The sequence below is a fragment of the Mercenaria mercenaria genome, chromosome 12 (assembly GCF_021730395.1).
Source record: "Mercenaria mercenaria strain notata chromosome 12, MADL_Memer_1, whole genome shotgun sequence".
NCBI classification, from domain to species: domain Eukaryota; kingdom Metazoa; phylum Mollusca; class Bivalvia; order Venerida; family Veneridae; genus Mercenaria; species Mercenaria mercenaria.
Window position 1 is genome coordinate 13416279 of NC_069372.1, and position 16046 is coordinate 13432324.

At 32.3% G+C, this 16046-nt stretch overlaps 1 protein-coding gene across 2 annotated transcripts; it reads right to left on the reverse strand.

The window, feature by feature from the left end:
- Positions 1-508: 508 nt before the first annotated feature.
- LOC123533802 (uncharacterized) lies at positions 509-14175 on the reverse strand. 2 transcript variants are annotated; one of them, XM_053519256.1, is made up of 5 exons: positions 13898-14175; positions 7285-7372; positions 5558-5638; positions 1866-1972; positions 509-1163 (listed from the first exon to the last, which is right to left on the reverse strand). In XM_053519256.1, the coding sequence occupies exons 2-5, from the start codon at positions 7349-7351 to the stop codon at positions 936-938; spliced, it is 483 nt and encodes a 160-aa protein (XP_053375231.1). In that variant the 5' UTR covers positions 7352-7372; positions 13898-14175; the 3' UTR covers positions 509-935. The 2 variants fall into 2 exon arrangements, with proteins under 2 accessions (XP_053375231.1, XP_053375232.1); XM_053519257.1 differs by lacking the exon at positions 13898-14175 and having other exon boundaries at positions 7285-7391.
- Positions 14176-16046: the final 1871 nt, after the last annotated feature.

Consider the following 16046-nt stretch of genomic DNA (forward strand, 5'->3'; position numbering starts at 1 on the left):
CCAGCACTGTTTCCTATACCAGTTAGGAATTATCCGCAAATTTAAACCCACCTCATAATCAATACAATTTTTAAGCTATAAAAATCAATTTCAAACTTTGATACTGTTAAACATTGTCAAAGAGATATTTATGGAACTAATACATTTAATAAGTAAGGTCTTACTGCAATTTCTGGTACTTTAAAACAGTTAGAAACATAAAACATGTTCATTTTGAAGACTTTTTTGAGTACTTTTTAATGAATTCCAGTCACATAATGTGACATTTCGATTGAAATATTTAGTACACTAAACATGTTATCAATACAGGATATTATGACTATCAAAAGTTTTACGCTAACATTGCATACTCACATAAAAACACGAAAAAAGACAAGGAAATTAACTACATACATCGTCTTTCTGTCAGCCATGTTGACACTGAGTTAGGGTCGCTGAACAGAGTTAGGATTATCCGGGTACATGGCGTGTTGAAGATATGATCAGTTATATAATTGACTTCGCATCACATAAGAAAACATTATTTGAAATAATCTTTTTTCCTATGAGAATTTTTCAATGTTATATATAAAGAGTTTATTCATTCATGATATTTATATATGCGATATAAATTCAACCTTGTATTTGAGTAAAGTATCAGATATGAAAAATATACAAAATATATCTCTTTCAAACAGCTTGATGATAGTTTTTACAGCTGCAATAAAGAAAGGGTGATTTTGACATTGCTCGCTTCTTAGTAAAAGGAATATCAGAAAATACAAAGAATGAATGTTTCTGAACAGGTCAAGTGAAAGAAATTTACAACTGCAACATAAAACGGGTGATTTTAAAACTTTTCACATTTCAAACAAAAAGTGTATCGATCGAGGGGCCTGCTACGTTAATCTTCTTTAAATGTTTTAATTATTGTGTTCTGAAGAAGTCCTTCGTATTCACTGTATACCTTGGTCCCGAGATTGCTTTGATTTTTTGTATCTACACACTATTACAGGGACATTGCAGTGGTGGAGACAGTAATCACTAATACTTCCTAAAAACGTCCTGCGAATAAATCCTCGACCTCTTGACCCTAAAATTAATAGATCTGCTCCCTCTTCTTTCACAGCTTCTAAAATAGCCTCCCCTGGAGTTCCGTTTTGTTGCTTTACAAATCCGTTGAGCTATATAGAGAATAGATAAAAAGAACAAATCTACATGGTAAATCGTAATAATGCAATGATTCTTTATACACATGTAATAGTTTGACACTTGTAAGTAGCGAAAAACTGGTAATATCTATAATTGAGGGATACTGACGTGAATTTAAATAAATTTAGGTTGTGTCTTCTTTAGCTCCGATATCTTTTCATTATTAACGCAGCACATATGAACTATTCTATATTTTGTACTACACTGAGTCAGACCTTTTTTCGAAGTGCAAGCAATCAGATCAGAGTCAAGTGCAAACGGTTAATGACATAACGAGTTTGCCAAACAATTACATGATCAAACCCACGTTCCACATATTGATAGTGTTTTTCTTTGAAGGCTGTTACATGTACGCACATCTACTTACTTATATACTGAACAAATTACTGAAAAATATTAGAAATAGTCGTTTGAAATAGTTGAAAAAATAGTATGAGTTAATGGAAAAAAGCTCCATAACAGCACAGTCAATATGGAAAACACAATATTTGTTCTCATGAGTATTCTAACAGAAACTCTCTTTTTCAAGTAGTTTTCAGAAATAAAAATACCGTATTTCCCAAGCGGGTATGGAAGCGACACTGAATTCGTTATTTGTCAATGCATTGCTTTTAATCGTATTTTCCAGACATTGTTGAAATGTCAGAATCAGTAGTTTTTACTGAAATACTTACTCGCAGTTCCTCCATTTTCAAAGTATATTTATCTATCAATTCTTGTGTTTTCTCTTCCGTTACTTTCAGTAGCTCCGCAAGGATCTGTGTGTCTGTTAATAAAGATGCTGTAAAAAGTAGTATTAATTTCCGGTTAATAGTAAAATGGTTTTGCCCTTATGTAAGACTTACATGTAAACCGTCACTCCGTACTTGGATTCAGTGTTGTTATATTTTCTGGTCACTTGGTTTAAACATATTTATTTATCAAGATATACATTACATATAACATACATACATATAACATCCATACAATACAAATTTCAAGACTAGTGGATTGAATTGAAAGCTTCTAGGGCTTATAGTAATTCTCTCCACAATTCCGGTCATTTAAAATCATGGGAAACATTCAATCTAACTGCAGTGATTTAATTTTGCTTAAACCATTACCTTTCAAAGACTGAGTCTATGATTACGTGTATTTATAAGTTGTTCATTGTTATATTGTGTTTACAGTTGTAACATTAGCAAAAACGGGTCCTTACAACAGGACTGGAGCTCCTTCAGTAACCGGTTTTGAATGGTATTCATTAAAAACGCATTGTAACAACATGTGCACAGGTTTAAAGGATGCATCGTTGAGGCAGTTCTTTACGTTTGGATGATTTTTTTCTACGATGAATAATTTGATGAAAAACTGATTTTACATACTTCAGAAGTGCCCGCCCGCTTAGCTCAGTAGGTAGAGCGTTGGTCTACGGATCGCGGGATCGTGAGTTCGATCCCTGGGCGTGGCGTATGTTCTCCGTGACGATTTGATAAACGACATTGTGTCTGAAATCATTCGTCCTCCACCTCTGATTCATGTGAGGAAGTTGGCATTACTTGCGGAAAACAGGTTTGTACTGGTACAGAATTACATCCGTTACATGACTGAAATACTGTTGAAAAACGGCGTTAAACCCAGAACAAACAAACAAAAACATACTTCAGAATGTACTAAGAAACATAATGGCCATCCAAGGGAAAGTCTCAATTTTGATAAAAGTTTTACGTTAATGAAAGCTCTCACATCTATAAACAGTTTTGAAATATTTGCACTTGATTAAAAAGTATCACACGATGATTTTATACATTATTTGAAAAATGTTTCAAACCTTTAAATACCATATTTACCTTAAGGAAGGCAATAACGTTGCCGTTATGATACATTTACTCACAGGTTGTCATTAATTCATAAAAGGATTTTCATTTCGTATACCGATTCGAAGTTTTATTAAACTTTAGCCGAATAAAGGACGTAACGTCATTTCTTCCGGCTTATTAAACGTGCAGACCTACCTTAAACAGTATTTGCCTCTAGGTAGTGGATTCGTAATGAAAATCCGAAATTTCTATCGCCCTACTTACCCTCCGTATACGATTTCGGCATTCCCTGATATGAATGGAAAGTCAGGTACTCGTAGAATACCGATTGGTATATTACTGACTACTTTTTAAGGCGAAAGATATATATAAAGTCACATTAAAGACACATGTTGTTTACTATATGCGTACGTGTGTTAGATGGATGCGCGTCCACGTGTTGTGAATAAAGGCTCGGGAAAGGGTGAGTTTTTTTTTGTAATGTGGCTTCTCTGTTGGATAGGCATACTCATTTAGTTTTGTTAAAACAAGTAATAAGGCCAAACGTGAGTTCTTAGAGGCTGCTGTGTTCTGTACAAGTAAAGTAAAATGGTCATACATATAACTGATGTAATGCTTTAAACAGATCCACTGACAGCCGTTCTTTGCAAAGGTAGTAGTATACTTTTAAGCATCGCGACATTACAAACGGTATTTGATTAAAGATATTATCAAGACTGGTTTTAGTAGACAATTTATCCGTTAATTTCATATAACATGATAATGGTGGGTCTATCTTGAATATGAAAGGTAAATTATTGCTGTTCCGTATTCATCTCGTATAATAGGTAAATTACCGAGATATCTTTGGATACACTGATTTATTATAGAGAAGAGCAATAAACACAAATTAATGTTTGCATTTTATTGATAGTAAGATTTAATGATACCAGTCAATTAAGAAAGGTTAGGAAGAAAAGGAATACGAAGCAGACAATCCACTGATATTCTGTGGTCTGAAAAACGGAAACAAACACAAAATAGCGACTACATCTACATGTTCATTTGCAGGTATTCTGCGGGATGAACTGTCATTAATTTTTGGATCGACAGCATACATAGAAAACAGAACAAGAACAAATCCTAGAAATATACATTTAACTAAAAATTGACCTATCTTGTTTTGTGACATAAGATATCATATATACATACTTTTCTACGCCGTTTGTACGCATTATGCACGGATGGTAGTTAAAATCTCTGCAAGACAGTGTTTCCTCTAACGGTTAATACAAAACACATACTAGAAATATTTGTTACCTACCATAATCCACTACACATGAACAAGTAAAACGCTTTATATTTATACGCTTGCACTTGCATACAAATAATACAGTCTCCTGACTTGTATACTACAAGGACTAGATTTATACGTTGAAAAGGACCAAAGAAACTTATATTCTCTTTAATATATTCTTTTTACAACAACAACATTTTGTTCAGCAATAAACACCTGAAAGGTGTATATAGCCAATACAATTGGATACAATTGTGAACTTGAAATGTTGCATTAACACCATAAAATATAAAAGAAATTTGTCAGAGAAGTATAACTCATACTATCCATCCTTTAAATTCTTAAATTATTTGCAAAGTATATAAATTTTGCTTAATTATTTTCAGTACTTTTGTTATGTTCGGACATAAGGTTTTCAAATTAATACAAATTTGGCCTATGGCAATAGTATCTTTTAAAATATTTCTGTCTTAAATCTCTAAACCTGGGACAGACTAATAAAAATGATATTCAGCTTATACTACTTTCATGTTACAATTGTTACACAATCTGTTTATTCTATCTATGTTATGAAATCTTCCACTGTCGATATTTAGAATGTGCGAAAAAGTTCTGAACCTACACAATGCAATTCTGAAACGCTTGTCTGATATAAAATGCATGTAGTTTTCAAAAATAAAACCGTGTTTAAAACGCGCATACGATATAAGCCGTCTAGAATTGTTGATACTTGCATACCATCTCTGCATACAGATGTCAAGAATACATTGTTTGATAACTTCGAAACTGTCATTCATTTGCTCCTGGCTTAACCATTCATTTGACATTCCTATTTCATCGAGTAATGTTTTATGTGATATGCTCAATTTGAACCATTATAATTATTTTGATTTTCCGCATCTCAACTTAACATGCTGAACACATTAAATAATGTACTGTTTTCTGGTAAGTTTAAGACTTTAAGCCAAAACTTTATCATAACTCTTTGCCTTTGTACATACATCGGGTATCTACCAAGCTCCCCATATAAACAATCCCGGTTAGTTGATATTTTTATACCAAGAACTTTTCTACAGAACTTGGTATGAATAAATTCAATATTTACCTTCATGATAACCCCAAACCTCCGCATTATAGTTCATAATAGAACTGACCGAACTATCAAAAAATTTACATTATAATATATGCTATGGCCTTTGTATAAGAACAACATGGTCTCCTGGTTTATAGAAATTCAATAATCTGTAACATGGCATGACAAACCGTAATAGAAAAAAACATTATAACTTACAGTCTGCAATTACATTGCTATACTCTGGCACATGGACAAGGACAATACGATCTCCAGGCTTGTGGACATTTTCAACGTAAACTGAAATTGACAAATACAATTATCATCATTTTGGCGTGACAGAACATTTGTTATTTAAACTGTCAAATACGTTATTAAACTTTGTTTGAGAATAAGGGATAAACCTTAAAGTAACGTGCACAAAAATGTAAGACTGTATATGTTTCAAGACACACTATAAAAGTAATTTTTCCATTATTTTCCTTCTTGCACATAATACGTTTCAAAGCTGTCTGACATAGCAATACCCAATTACTGAGCTGCCTTGGGTACAATTATAAATATATATTATGTTCGCAAAATGTAACTCAGACACATGTAATGGAAAGGTATGACGTATGTTGGCTCTTACTAGATATGTTAAACGGTGTTGCTGTATGTTGTGTTTGCTTTAACGTAAAACCAAAACAAAAACAAAATATCGAGATGAAATGGCAATTTTCCAGGTTTTTTGTGGTAAAGGGGATGATTCCATGTGACCTTTCGGATAGTATTTTAGAAAAGGGCGAGTACCTTGGTAGAACCATCAACATTCCGTGACTTAGCTAATTGACTTAGCGGGTGTTAAGTGCTGTGTGGCGCCATAAAAAGTCGCCCCGACTTCATCTCAGTGTTGTTATATTTTCTGGTTCTTCGGGATCATTGGTTTCAACTCATCTAGATTTGAAGATTAAGTTCTGCTTAAGCCGGTGCTAGGGGACGTGGGCAGTGTTGCATTTTCCATTACTGCTCATGAACAGACTCAATAAAACCGAGTCTGCAATTTTCACTGTTTGCTTTGTTCTCGGTGCTTCCGAGGGATTTACTTTCCAGATTTTATTTACTTCACAACAGCGGGTGGTAAGTGCTGTGTGGCGGCCGTAAAAAGTCGCCCCGACTTCATCTCAGTGTTGTTATATTTTCTGGTCCTTCGGGATCATTGATTTCAACTCATCTAAATTTGAAGATTGAGTTCTGCTTAAGCCGGTGCTAGGGGGCGTGGGCAGTGTTGCATTTTCCATTACTGCTCATGAACAGACTCAATAAAACCGAGTCTGCAATTTTCACTGTTTGCTTTGTTCTCGGTGCTTCCGAGGGATCTACTTTCCAGATTTTATTAATCACATAAACAAATTCTACATCTAGAGCGTGGTTTGGAAACCACATCGGTGAAGGCAAAATGATTCAAATTCAATGACCTTAACCACCAATGCCCGTTAGACGACGGCATGGATGAATGATAATCACATTGCGATGATGGTGTAATGTTTTGTATCAAATATGATGGCTAAGGTGTGAATGATTAAAGACAACAGTTGACCTTTCGGATAATATTTCAGATAAGGGCGGGTACCTAGGTAAAACCATCAACATTCCGTTACTAGCTGATTTACTTCAACATATGAACGAATTCTTCATCTAAATCGAGGTATGGAAACCAAATCCGTGCAAGCAACGTATTTCAAATTCACTGACCGTTACCATTAATGCCCGTTAGACGATGGCATGGATGAAAGACAATCATATTTCGATGATGGTGTAATGTCTTTATCAAATATGATGGCTAAGGTGTGAGTGAAAAAAACACACCCAAATATCCGCTTCAGAAAGTAGGAAGTGTACATACAAATGCGTCACATATAATATTTATCAGATCATAATCATTGCAACAATGTGAATATACTTACAGTTGAATGCTACCATAGAATGCCCACTATCTTCAATAGCAATAACAATAGTCCGTTGGTCCGACATGGTTTATTCTGCCAAATATTTCTGTTAAAAACAAAATAATATGGCATATATTACCCTTTGACATAATTTTGTGCATTCTCCTAATTATACTGCTAATTGAACACACATGATCAATGGAGTAAGGGATGTTGCACCTATTAACTATCATGAAACGTTTCGACTTATATTTTGCTCGGGTGCTTTCTATGCTTTTAAAAGTCTTCTTTGAGATATAAACACACATGTGTGTGTTCTTTTAGAGGAGATTAGTAAATAACCAGTTTACTTCTGTCTTACATCTATAATAGCCCATAAAGAATGCGACAAAGAATATGAAAACTCATTTTGTCAGTTAAGAAAAAGGGAACATTTAATATCTTAATAATGTCACAGTGATAAATTTCTTTCCTTTCCCCACACAATTTAAAACTATGAAAAAACCTAACTCTCAGAAAGAATGCTCTCTAGCATGTAAGTGAAAGAAGGCTAGTGCATTGTTAAACAATGTTCCTTGAAAACGTTTGATAACGTTAACAAAGCAATCTTCTATCTTGTTAGTAATATTTGCAGGTTTATGGATGCATATTTTTCCGACAAAATAATTAAAATGAAACTGAAATTGATTACTTTGATTAAAAGCCTATTTCTACACAATGACCTATTCAGTTGCGTAGTACAATTACTTTAACAAACACAAATAATGAAATGTAAAAACTCACAAAAATGTAAAAACTACCATCTGTTGTTATTGCATATAAAACAATGATTAAAAGTTTAAAACAATGCCATTAAGTCTCTAAAATACATTGTCTTAAGATTTGTTTTGAATAGCAAATTAAAAACATAAAAAGTAGTCAACAATATTCTTCATCTGTTATATTATGGTAAGAGCGGATTTTATTTATAACCTTTACTATCGGAAAGAAGATCTGTTTTGAAATTTAATAAAAGACTTACACTTCTTCGACCTAGTTTGTCAGATCTTGACTGTTATGTGGATATTATTTATAAACGTTGTAAGATCATTAAAATATTCCTGTTTATTTACATATTGCTTTTAAAACGTTTTAAGTTAAAATCCTGAATATCAATGTTTTTCCATACTGAAGTTTAAATTTCATACCGGGTGCGTGGTATCATTTGTGACGTCATTATCATGTATATTGTCGCGTTAAAACGTTCATTTACGACGACGTGTTTTTTACCAAGACATAGGAAAACGTTTATATCATTTATACAATTTTATACAAAGTTCAGCTGCGTATGCATGAAGAATATTTTTTACATTTGCATATATGAATATGCACCAGTTCTTTCTAAAGGCGCGCGAAACTCATGCACGTTTCTTAGTAGAAATTCAAGCTGTACGTATTTTTAGAATTATTCAATATTGTGTTAAAAGACCTTATGACAAGACTATTTTTACACTTTCCCTCAATTCTGTTGTTATTGTAGCAGTTTTTAGCGTAACACGACACTCTGCGCTGTCAATTTTGAAAATGTATATGTTTACATTGTAGCAGTATTTTGAAAGTGTATGTTTATAGAATACCTGCAAATAATTTACCGTAGGGCAAAAAGGGTCTTAAATGCTATCAATACATATATAGTCCATCTCATAGTTGTTGAAACTGTTGTTTTCTCTTATATTAAAATGTAACATTTTGAGGTAGCACGGGTATATAAACACTAATTGACCAATTGTAATTCGTTTCAGAATTTTTATTATGACATACAGGAAAAATGCAGTATGTATAAAATTATGTTTATTGTTCGTTGTAGATTAAACATACATACTTATATTGTCCAGTCGTAATCTGTTTCATTTTTCTATGTTGTTGTTTTGAAATACAGGAAAATTACATAAATGCAATATGTATGTCGCAAAGCAGCAAATTTGAAGATTATATTCATTGTTAGTTGTAGTACACATATCCACCTATTATCATGATTACAGTTTCTGAAGGTCTTAAAACTTTTTAAAGATACACATAGATATGCTACAAACGTTTTTCTCTATCGGAAATACTTCTATTAATTCTTTCTTTTCTTCCTTTTCTGAGGTCTCATGGATATCATGTCAGGCAACATTGAATATTGACGAAAATGAACCAACGCTCAGCCGATCTCTCGTTTTTTCTTGTAAGCATGGTATTTTAACTGAATATGACTACTAAAATATGTTCTTTGAATACTAAGGGACTCGGGGACATCAAAAAGAGAATTCATGTCTTAAACTGGTTAAAAGATAGTGAATTTGATATTTGTCTTCTTCAGGAATTGCACTGTAAGAAATCGGAAAGTGAAAAATGGAAAAGTATATGGGGTTCAAATGTTTTTCTTAGCGGAAACAGTACTAACAGCAAAGGAGTCGGTATATCATTAAGTGATTCATACAAAATAACAAAACATAAAGAGATAGTGGAGGGCCGCCTGCAATGTTTAACGGTAACAATAAACGAAACGGTACTAGTTATAATTAATGTATATGGACCAAATATGGAAGATATAGAATTTTTCAGTACTCTCGAACGACTCATAGCGGATAATGATGACAAAACACTTATAATTGGGGGAGATTTTAATGTTATTCTGGATATTGATATGGATAAGAAAAATGGCAAAAAAGACACAAATATGCGCTGTAGAAATAAAATAAAAAACATTGTTGAAAACTTTGAATTAGTAGATATATGGCGTGTTTTACATCCACAAACAAAAAAATTTACATGGCACTCTAATCACAAACCTCCTATTTTTTGTCGGTTAGACTATTTTCTTATTTCATCAAATAGTTCTAACAGAGTTAAAAATACGAAGATAACGACCGGTATCAGGTCAGATCATTCAGTAATCACTGTTGATATTGACTTAACCTCTCAGTCTCGTGGCCCAGGTTATTTTAAACTAAACAACTCAATCTTATTTGACGAAAAATATCAAACGGAAATAAAGAAAGAAATAAATGAAACTGTGGAAATAAATCATGAAGCTAATGCCAATACACGTTGGGAGTTAATAAAAGGTTCTATCAGAAATGTAACAATAAAGTATTGCTCCTTTAAAAAGAAAAATGATTCATTAAGGGAAAAGCAGCTTATAAAAAGTATTGATACCTGACACGAACAATTTGAGAATAATGAATCAAATGAACAGCTAACTGATCAAATTAAAAGTAAAAAAGAGGAACTAGATAGCATTACTCAATATAAAGCACAAGGCTGTTTCACTAGGGCAAAAGCACAGTATATAGAAGGCATGGACAAAAATACCAAATATTTTTCTAACTTAGAAAAAAAGAAAAGTGAAAACAAATTAATAACAAGATTAAACGTACACGGAAATGAAATAACAAACGAAAAAGAAATATTACAAGAAACGAAACTTTTTTATGAGAAACTGTATAAAAAAGACACGCTGTCAAATATTGAACTTTACAACTTTCCAGAAAATAACAAAAAACTTAACGAGGTCGTTAAAACAAAAACAGTCGTGTGAAGGTTTCTTAACAGAAAGCGAATGTGCAAATGCACTCTTAAACATGCAAAACAAGAAGAGCCCAGGATCTGATGGACTGACTACAGAATTCTACAAAATATTTTGGCCAGAACTAAAGAAACATTTTGTTCAGTCTATCAATTATTCTTATAACTTAGGTCACTTAACTCAACTACAAAAACAAGGAATTATAAATCTGATACCAAAGAAAGATAAAGATCTGTCATCTCTTAACAACTGGAGACCTATTTCTCTTTTAAACATTGACTATAAAATTGCAACTAAAGCAATAGCAATAGAATAAAAAATAGACTGTCTGATATAATAGATGAGTCGCAAACTGGTTTCATTAAAGGGAGATATATTGGAGAAAATATAAGATTAATTTATGATATAATTGATTTTTTAAATGGAAATAATAAGCCTGGCCTACTTTTTTTCGCCGATTTTGAAAAAGCATTTGACAGTCTAGATCACGATTTTCTTATGAAAACTCTTGAATACTTTAATTTCGGAACTTCTTTAAGACAGTGGGTGACTACTTTTTATAACGATATGCAAGGCTGTGTTTCAAATAATGGACATCTGTCTGAATATTTCCGTATATGTGGTGGCGTAAGACAAGGCTGCCCTCTCTCTCCCTATCTCTTTATCATAGCGATAGAAATTCTCTCTCTAAAAGTAAAACATGAGTCCCATATAAAAGGTGTAACCCTAACAAACCATGAGATTAAAGAATCACTTTTTGCTGACGATGCAACATTCATCTTAGATGGGTCAGAAAAATCTTTTAACTGTTTGCTAAGCAAAATCGAAGAATTTTTGTCAATTTTCCGGATTAAAACTAAACACAAAAAAGTCAACTATTTTACGAATCGGGTCCCTAAAACACACAGACAAAATATTTTGCAAGATGAAATCATTTAATTGGACATCTGACAAAGCCACAACGCTAGGAATTGTATTTACAAATCAAAAGAATAGAGTGGAATTGAATTTAAATAATAAATTAGAACAGTTATATCTCTGCTTAAATAGATGGCAAAAACACAAACTTACTTTACTTGGAAAAATTACTGTTATAAAGACCTTCGCTCTACCTAAAATAATATACCCTTTGACGGTCCTTGAAAATCCTCCAGAACATATACTGACAAATATAACAAAATGTATATATTCTTTTCTGTGGGATAATAAACCAGAAAAATCGCACGAAATGTAATAAAAAAAGAATATGCAGAAGGCGGACTTAAGATGATAGATATAAAAGCATATATAAGCTCAATAAAAGCAAGTTGGGTAAAGCGCATAACAAATATTGAAAATACAGGCTTCTGGAAAGATATATACAAAAAAGAAATACAAAAATTTGGCGGTAACTTGTTATTTGAAGCAAACATCTTTGAAAACGATATAAAAGGAAAAATAAAAAACACATTCCTAAAAGACGTACTTATAAGTTGGGCACGTATAAACTTCAACTCAGATGTAGGAAGTGTGTCAAATGAAATCATATGGAACAACTCTTTTATCAAAAATGAAAATAAAACCATGTACTATAATGAATGGTTTACAGCTGGAGTTAAATACATTAAAAATATATACGACTTTAGAAAAAATCAGTTTTTGCCATTTGTAACAGTTCAAAATAGGTTTAATCTAAACAATTCAGAATTCCTTAATTATCATACAATCGTCTCTAATATTCCATATGAATGGAAGGAAAAGCTAAAAAATGATAATCAATATGATGAGGCAGAGACATTATTTGCAACTATTCAGAAAGTTAAAAAACCAAATAAATTACTATATAAACAATATCAGAGAAAACAAAACACAATGACAATAAACAAATCTGAAATTAAATGGAATAGTGTCTATGAAAATTTAAATTGGAGAATGATATGTAGTGCGACTTTTTCTAGTTGTATAGACTCAAAATTAAGGGTTTTCCAATATAAATATCTAAAAAGGATTATAGCAATTAATCAGTTTCTGCATAAATGCAAAATAATCGAATCTAGCTTATGCGATTTTTGTAACATGGAGATAGAATCTTTGAACCATCTCTTTTGGGAATGCCAAATCGTACAAGAGTTTTGGTCATGTATCAAACAATTCTTAAATAACAAAGGTATAGAATATACATTAAACTTCCAAAATGTTTCATTTGGTTCTCAAACAAAATCTCCAACTCAACAGATGATAAATTACATCATAATCTTAGCAAAATACTTTATATATAAATGCAAATTAGGAAATCATAATCCAAGGATTGAATCGTTTATTAATTATATCAAAACAATGAAAGAAATTGAAAAACACATAGCATTAAAAAAGAATAAAATAACCAGCTATAACAAAAAATGGGATCGGCTGCCGCTATAAATTGCGACATTCCAACATTTTGGAGATCTAAGTGAAGGATACTGTTACTTTCTTCGGACCATTTTAGTTACCTTTTTTCCTTGAATTATCTCTTTCTAACTCATACTCTAACTCTCTGACGCCTTTAGACTCTTATCTCATAACAAAACATCATACTTTACACGCCCACATTCGAATCATCATACAATCATAATATATTGAACTACATACTGATGTATATTTGAATGTTCTTTTAGTTTTTTGTTTACAATCATATTATACATATTATATTGAATTACGTACTGATGTATATTTGAATGATTTTTTTCTCTGTTCACTGATCTATTCAGAAGTATGTATCTATATATGTATATATGTTATGTGTGTGTAAAGTTTTGAATAAACGGGCTATATTCTTTGTAGCTCAAAAAAAAAAAAAAAAAAAAAAAAAAAAAAAAAAAAGACTATTTTTACACACATACTATGTTTTGTGTTAAGCCCGTAAACTCGTTGACGCGACGCTTTCCACTTTTGGGAAATAATTGTCTTCTTTCACGAGTGTATTAATCATCTGCATTTAGTAATCAACAGATAAATATCACTTCAATGATAATTTGTGCAATGACTTTTTGTACAGTCCTTTTGTTTACATTAACCTCAAATAAACTTATATTTAAAAGCAGCAAAATTTGAAAAACCTACCTATATATCCTGGAAAGAATTCAGTTCAAAATGTTCCTCAGGTTTTGTTCACATAAATATAAATGCAATATCACGGGTTTCTGCGGTATTCTCATTCACCATTCCACTGAAACAATTCTACGTATTTAGTATTGGCGCTATCAAATCTCACTAGAGTTGATCTTGAACTCGTTTCAGGTGTTAAATAACATGGCAAGGCAAGAAGCCGATATTATATTTTCAGGTATAAGATCCGATCGCACTGATACAATTGATGCAGACAATTTTGTATTATTCGTTTTCCCGCATTTACTATTCCCTAAATATCGTCTCACAAGTTGATTCGAATCATATACGAATTGAATCCTTCTCAAGGGAATAGAACAAAATCGGGCAAAACAGAATTAAAGCGAAGCAAAACTGATTTTAGCAATATCAGCCTCTCCTCAGATAAGACGTACTTGTCATTATAATTTGATCGAATGCAAAGGAAAAACATAAACAATCATTTGTATGATTCAGCGGAAATGCAGCTTTCTCTGTTTTATCCGTAACGCTCAAATTACGAAGGGGAATATTTGTTGTTGATTTCTTGTAATAAGAACAAGTTTTCTTTATATTAGAGAGATACTACTAGTTTTCCTCAACGTATACCTTTTACATAGTTAAAATTGTTTAACACAACATAGGCTGAGGACCGTATTTTTATATATTATATCTTATAACACGAGGTTAATATACGGACTAGTTTTGCCTTTTTACTATAATAGCACATATGTTACCATTATGAAAATAGGTACTATGAAAATAGGTACTCCACTATGGCAAGAATGCACACACCTACAGATGCGTTGCTTCATGACGTCGATGTTAGAGCGTTATTTTGTTATCTGGGACTATAATGACTGGCGCCTGTGACACGGCTCTGCAGTATGGATCCGTCAACGGCCACCGTAATAGTCTTTTTCTGCAGCCATTTTTTCTATTTATACTAAAGTACATAATACTATTTTATATTTTAAGGATATTTTTATCTGGTGTTCCTGCATGTATGAACCTTATCAAATAACGCATTTATAATTAAAGCGTGCGTTCTAAGGCATGGTTTTCGTTGGTCCTGCTCCGCGACTTTGTCCAATCCAGAATGGTACCGGTGCCTATCTCACTAGTTACCGTTAAGACATCTTTTTCCAAAATAGACTTTTCTGCGACGATTTGTCTGGGTAGGATCTAACAAAGAAAATGGTTGATCACTTGTACATGTTTCGTTCAAAACTATTCGTAAGGTGCAACAACTTTTAGAAATATGTAAATTTTATCACAACTCAAGCTTTTCTATTTATGTCCAAGTGAACATCTCGCTAGTATCAACTCAACAGATGTACATATAAAATGTGACTTTAGAAGATCTATTTAAGAAAATATTTTGATAGAGAAATTTAATTAAAGGACGATTAATGCCAGTATAGGGCTAGAGCTGTTCCGTACAGTATAATAGATATTCAGAACAGTTATCCGCCCTATACTGGTAACCGTACATGTATATATATACTGGAAAGTCAATTATTCTGATTTTAAATTAATTAAATCCCTTAATGCAAACATTCTCTATAAAATTCAGGGTATCCTTGAGATCCAGTTAACTTTCAGAGAGAGGAAACAGCTTCTCTGGTCCTAATCAGTAAAAAAGACTAAAATGTCACGGCTGATTTGTGAGACATGAGATTTGAGTATATATGCACATGTTGAACAACTGCGAATATGTGGAAAAATTCGGGTATGTATATAAAGCAGCATCGAAACTAATCGTATTGGATTAGTGCACTTGGTGTGAAATGTGTACGTTCGTTTGTATTTCTAGGCGCTTTGCCGTACCTAGTCTTGGTATAGAGCGGTGGTGATTAGTTCGTATAAAATATCTCTACTGATATTTATCATTTACAATAGTTGCATATACAATATACCTCTAGTCATTTACTAATACAAAACAGAAACTCAATATATTTCAAATATACATCGATAGCAAATAAGTGTCCTAAATAATTCTGTTGGAATTCTCAAATAAGTGTAAATTCAAACAAAATTGATTTGCTTCTTATGTCCGTGAAAAATTAAATTGTATACTTTTAAAAGTGGATGATGTAATGACATTTAACTGATATTTCACTGC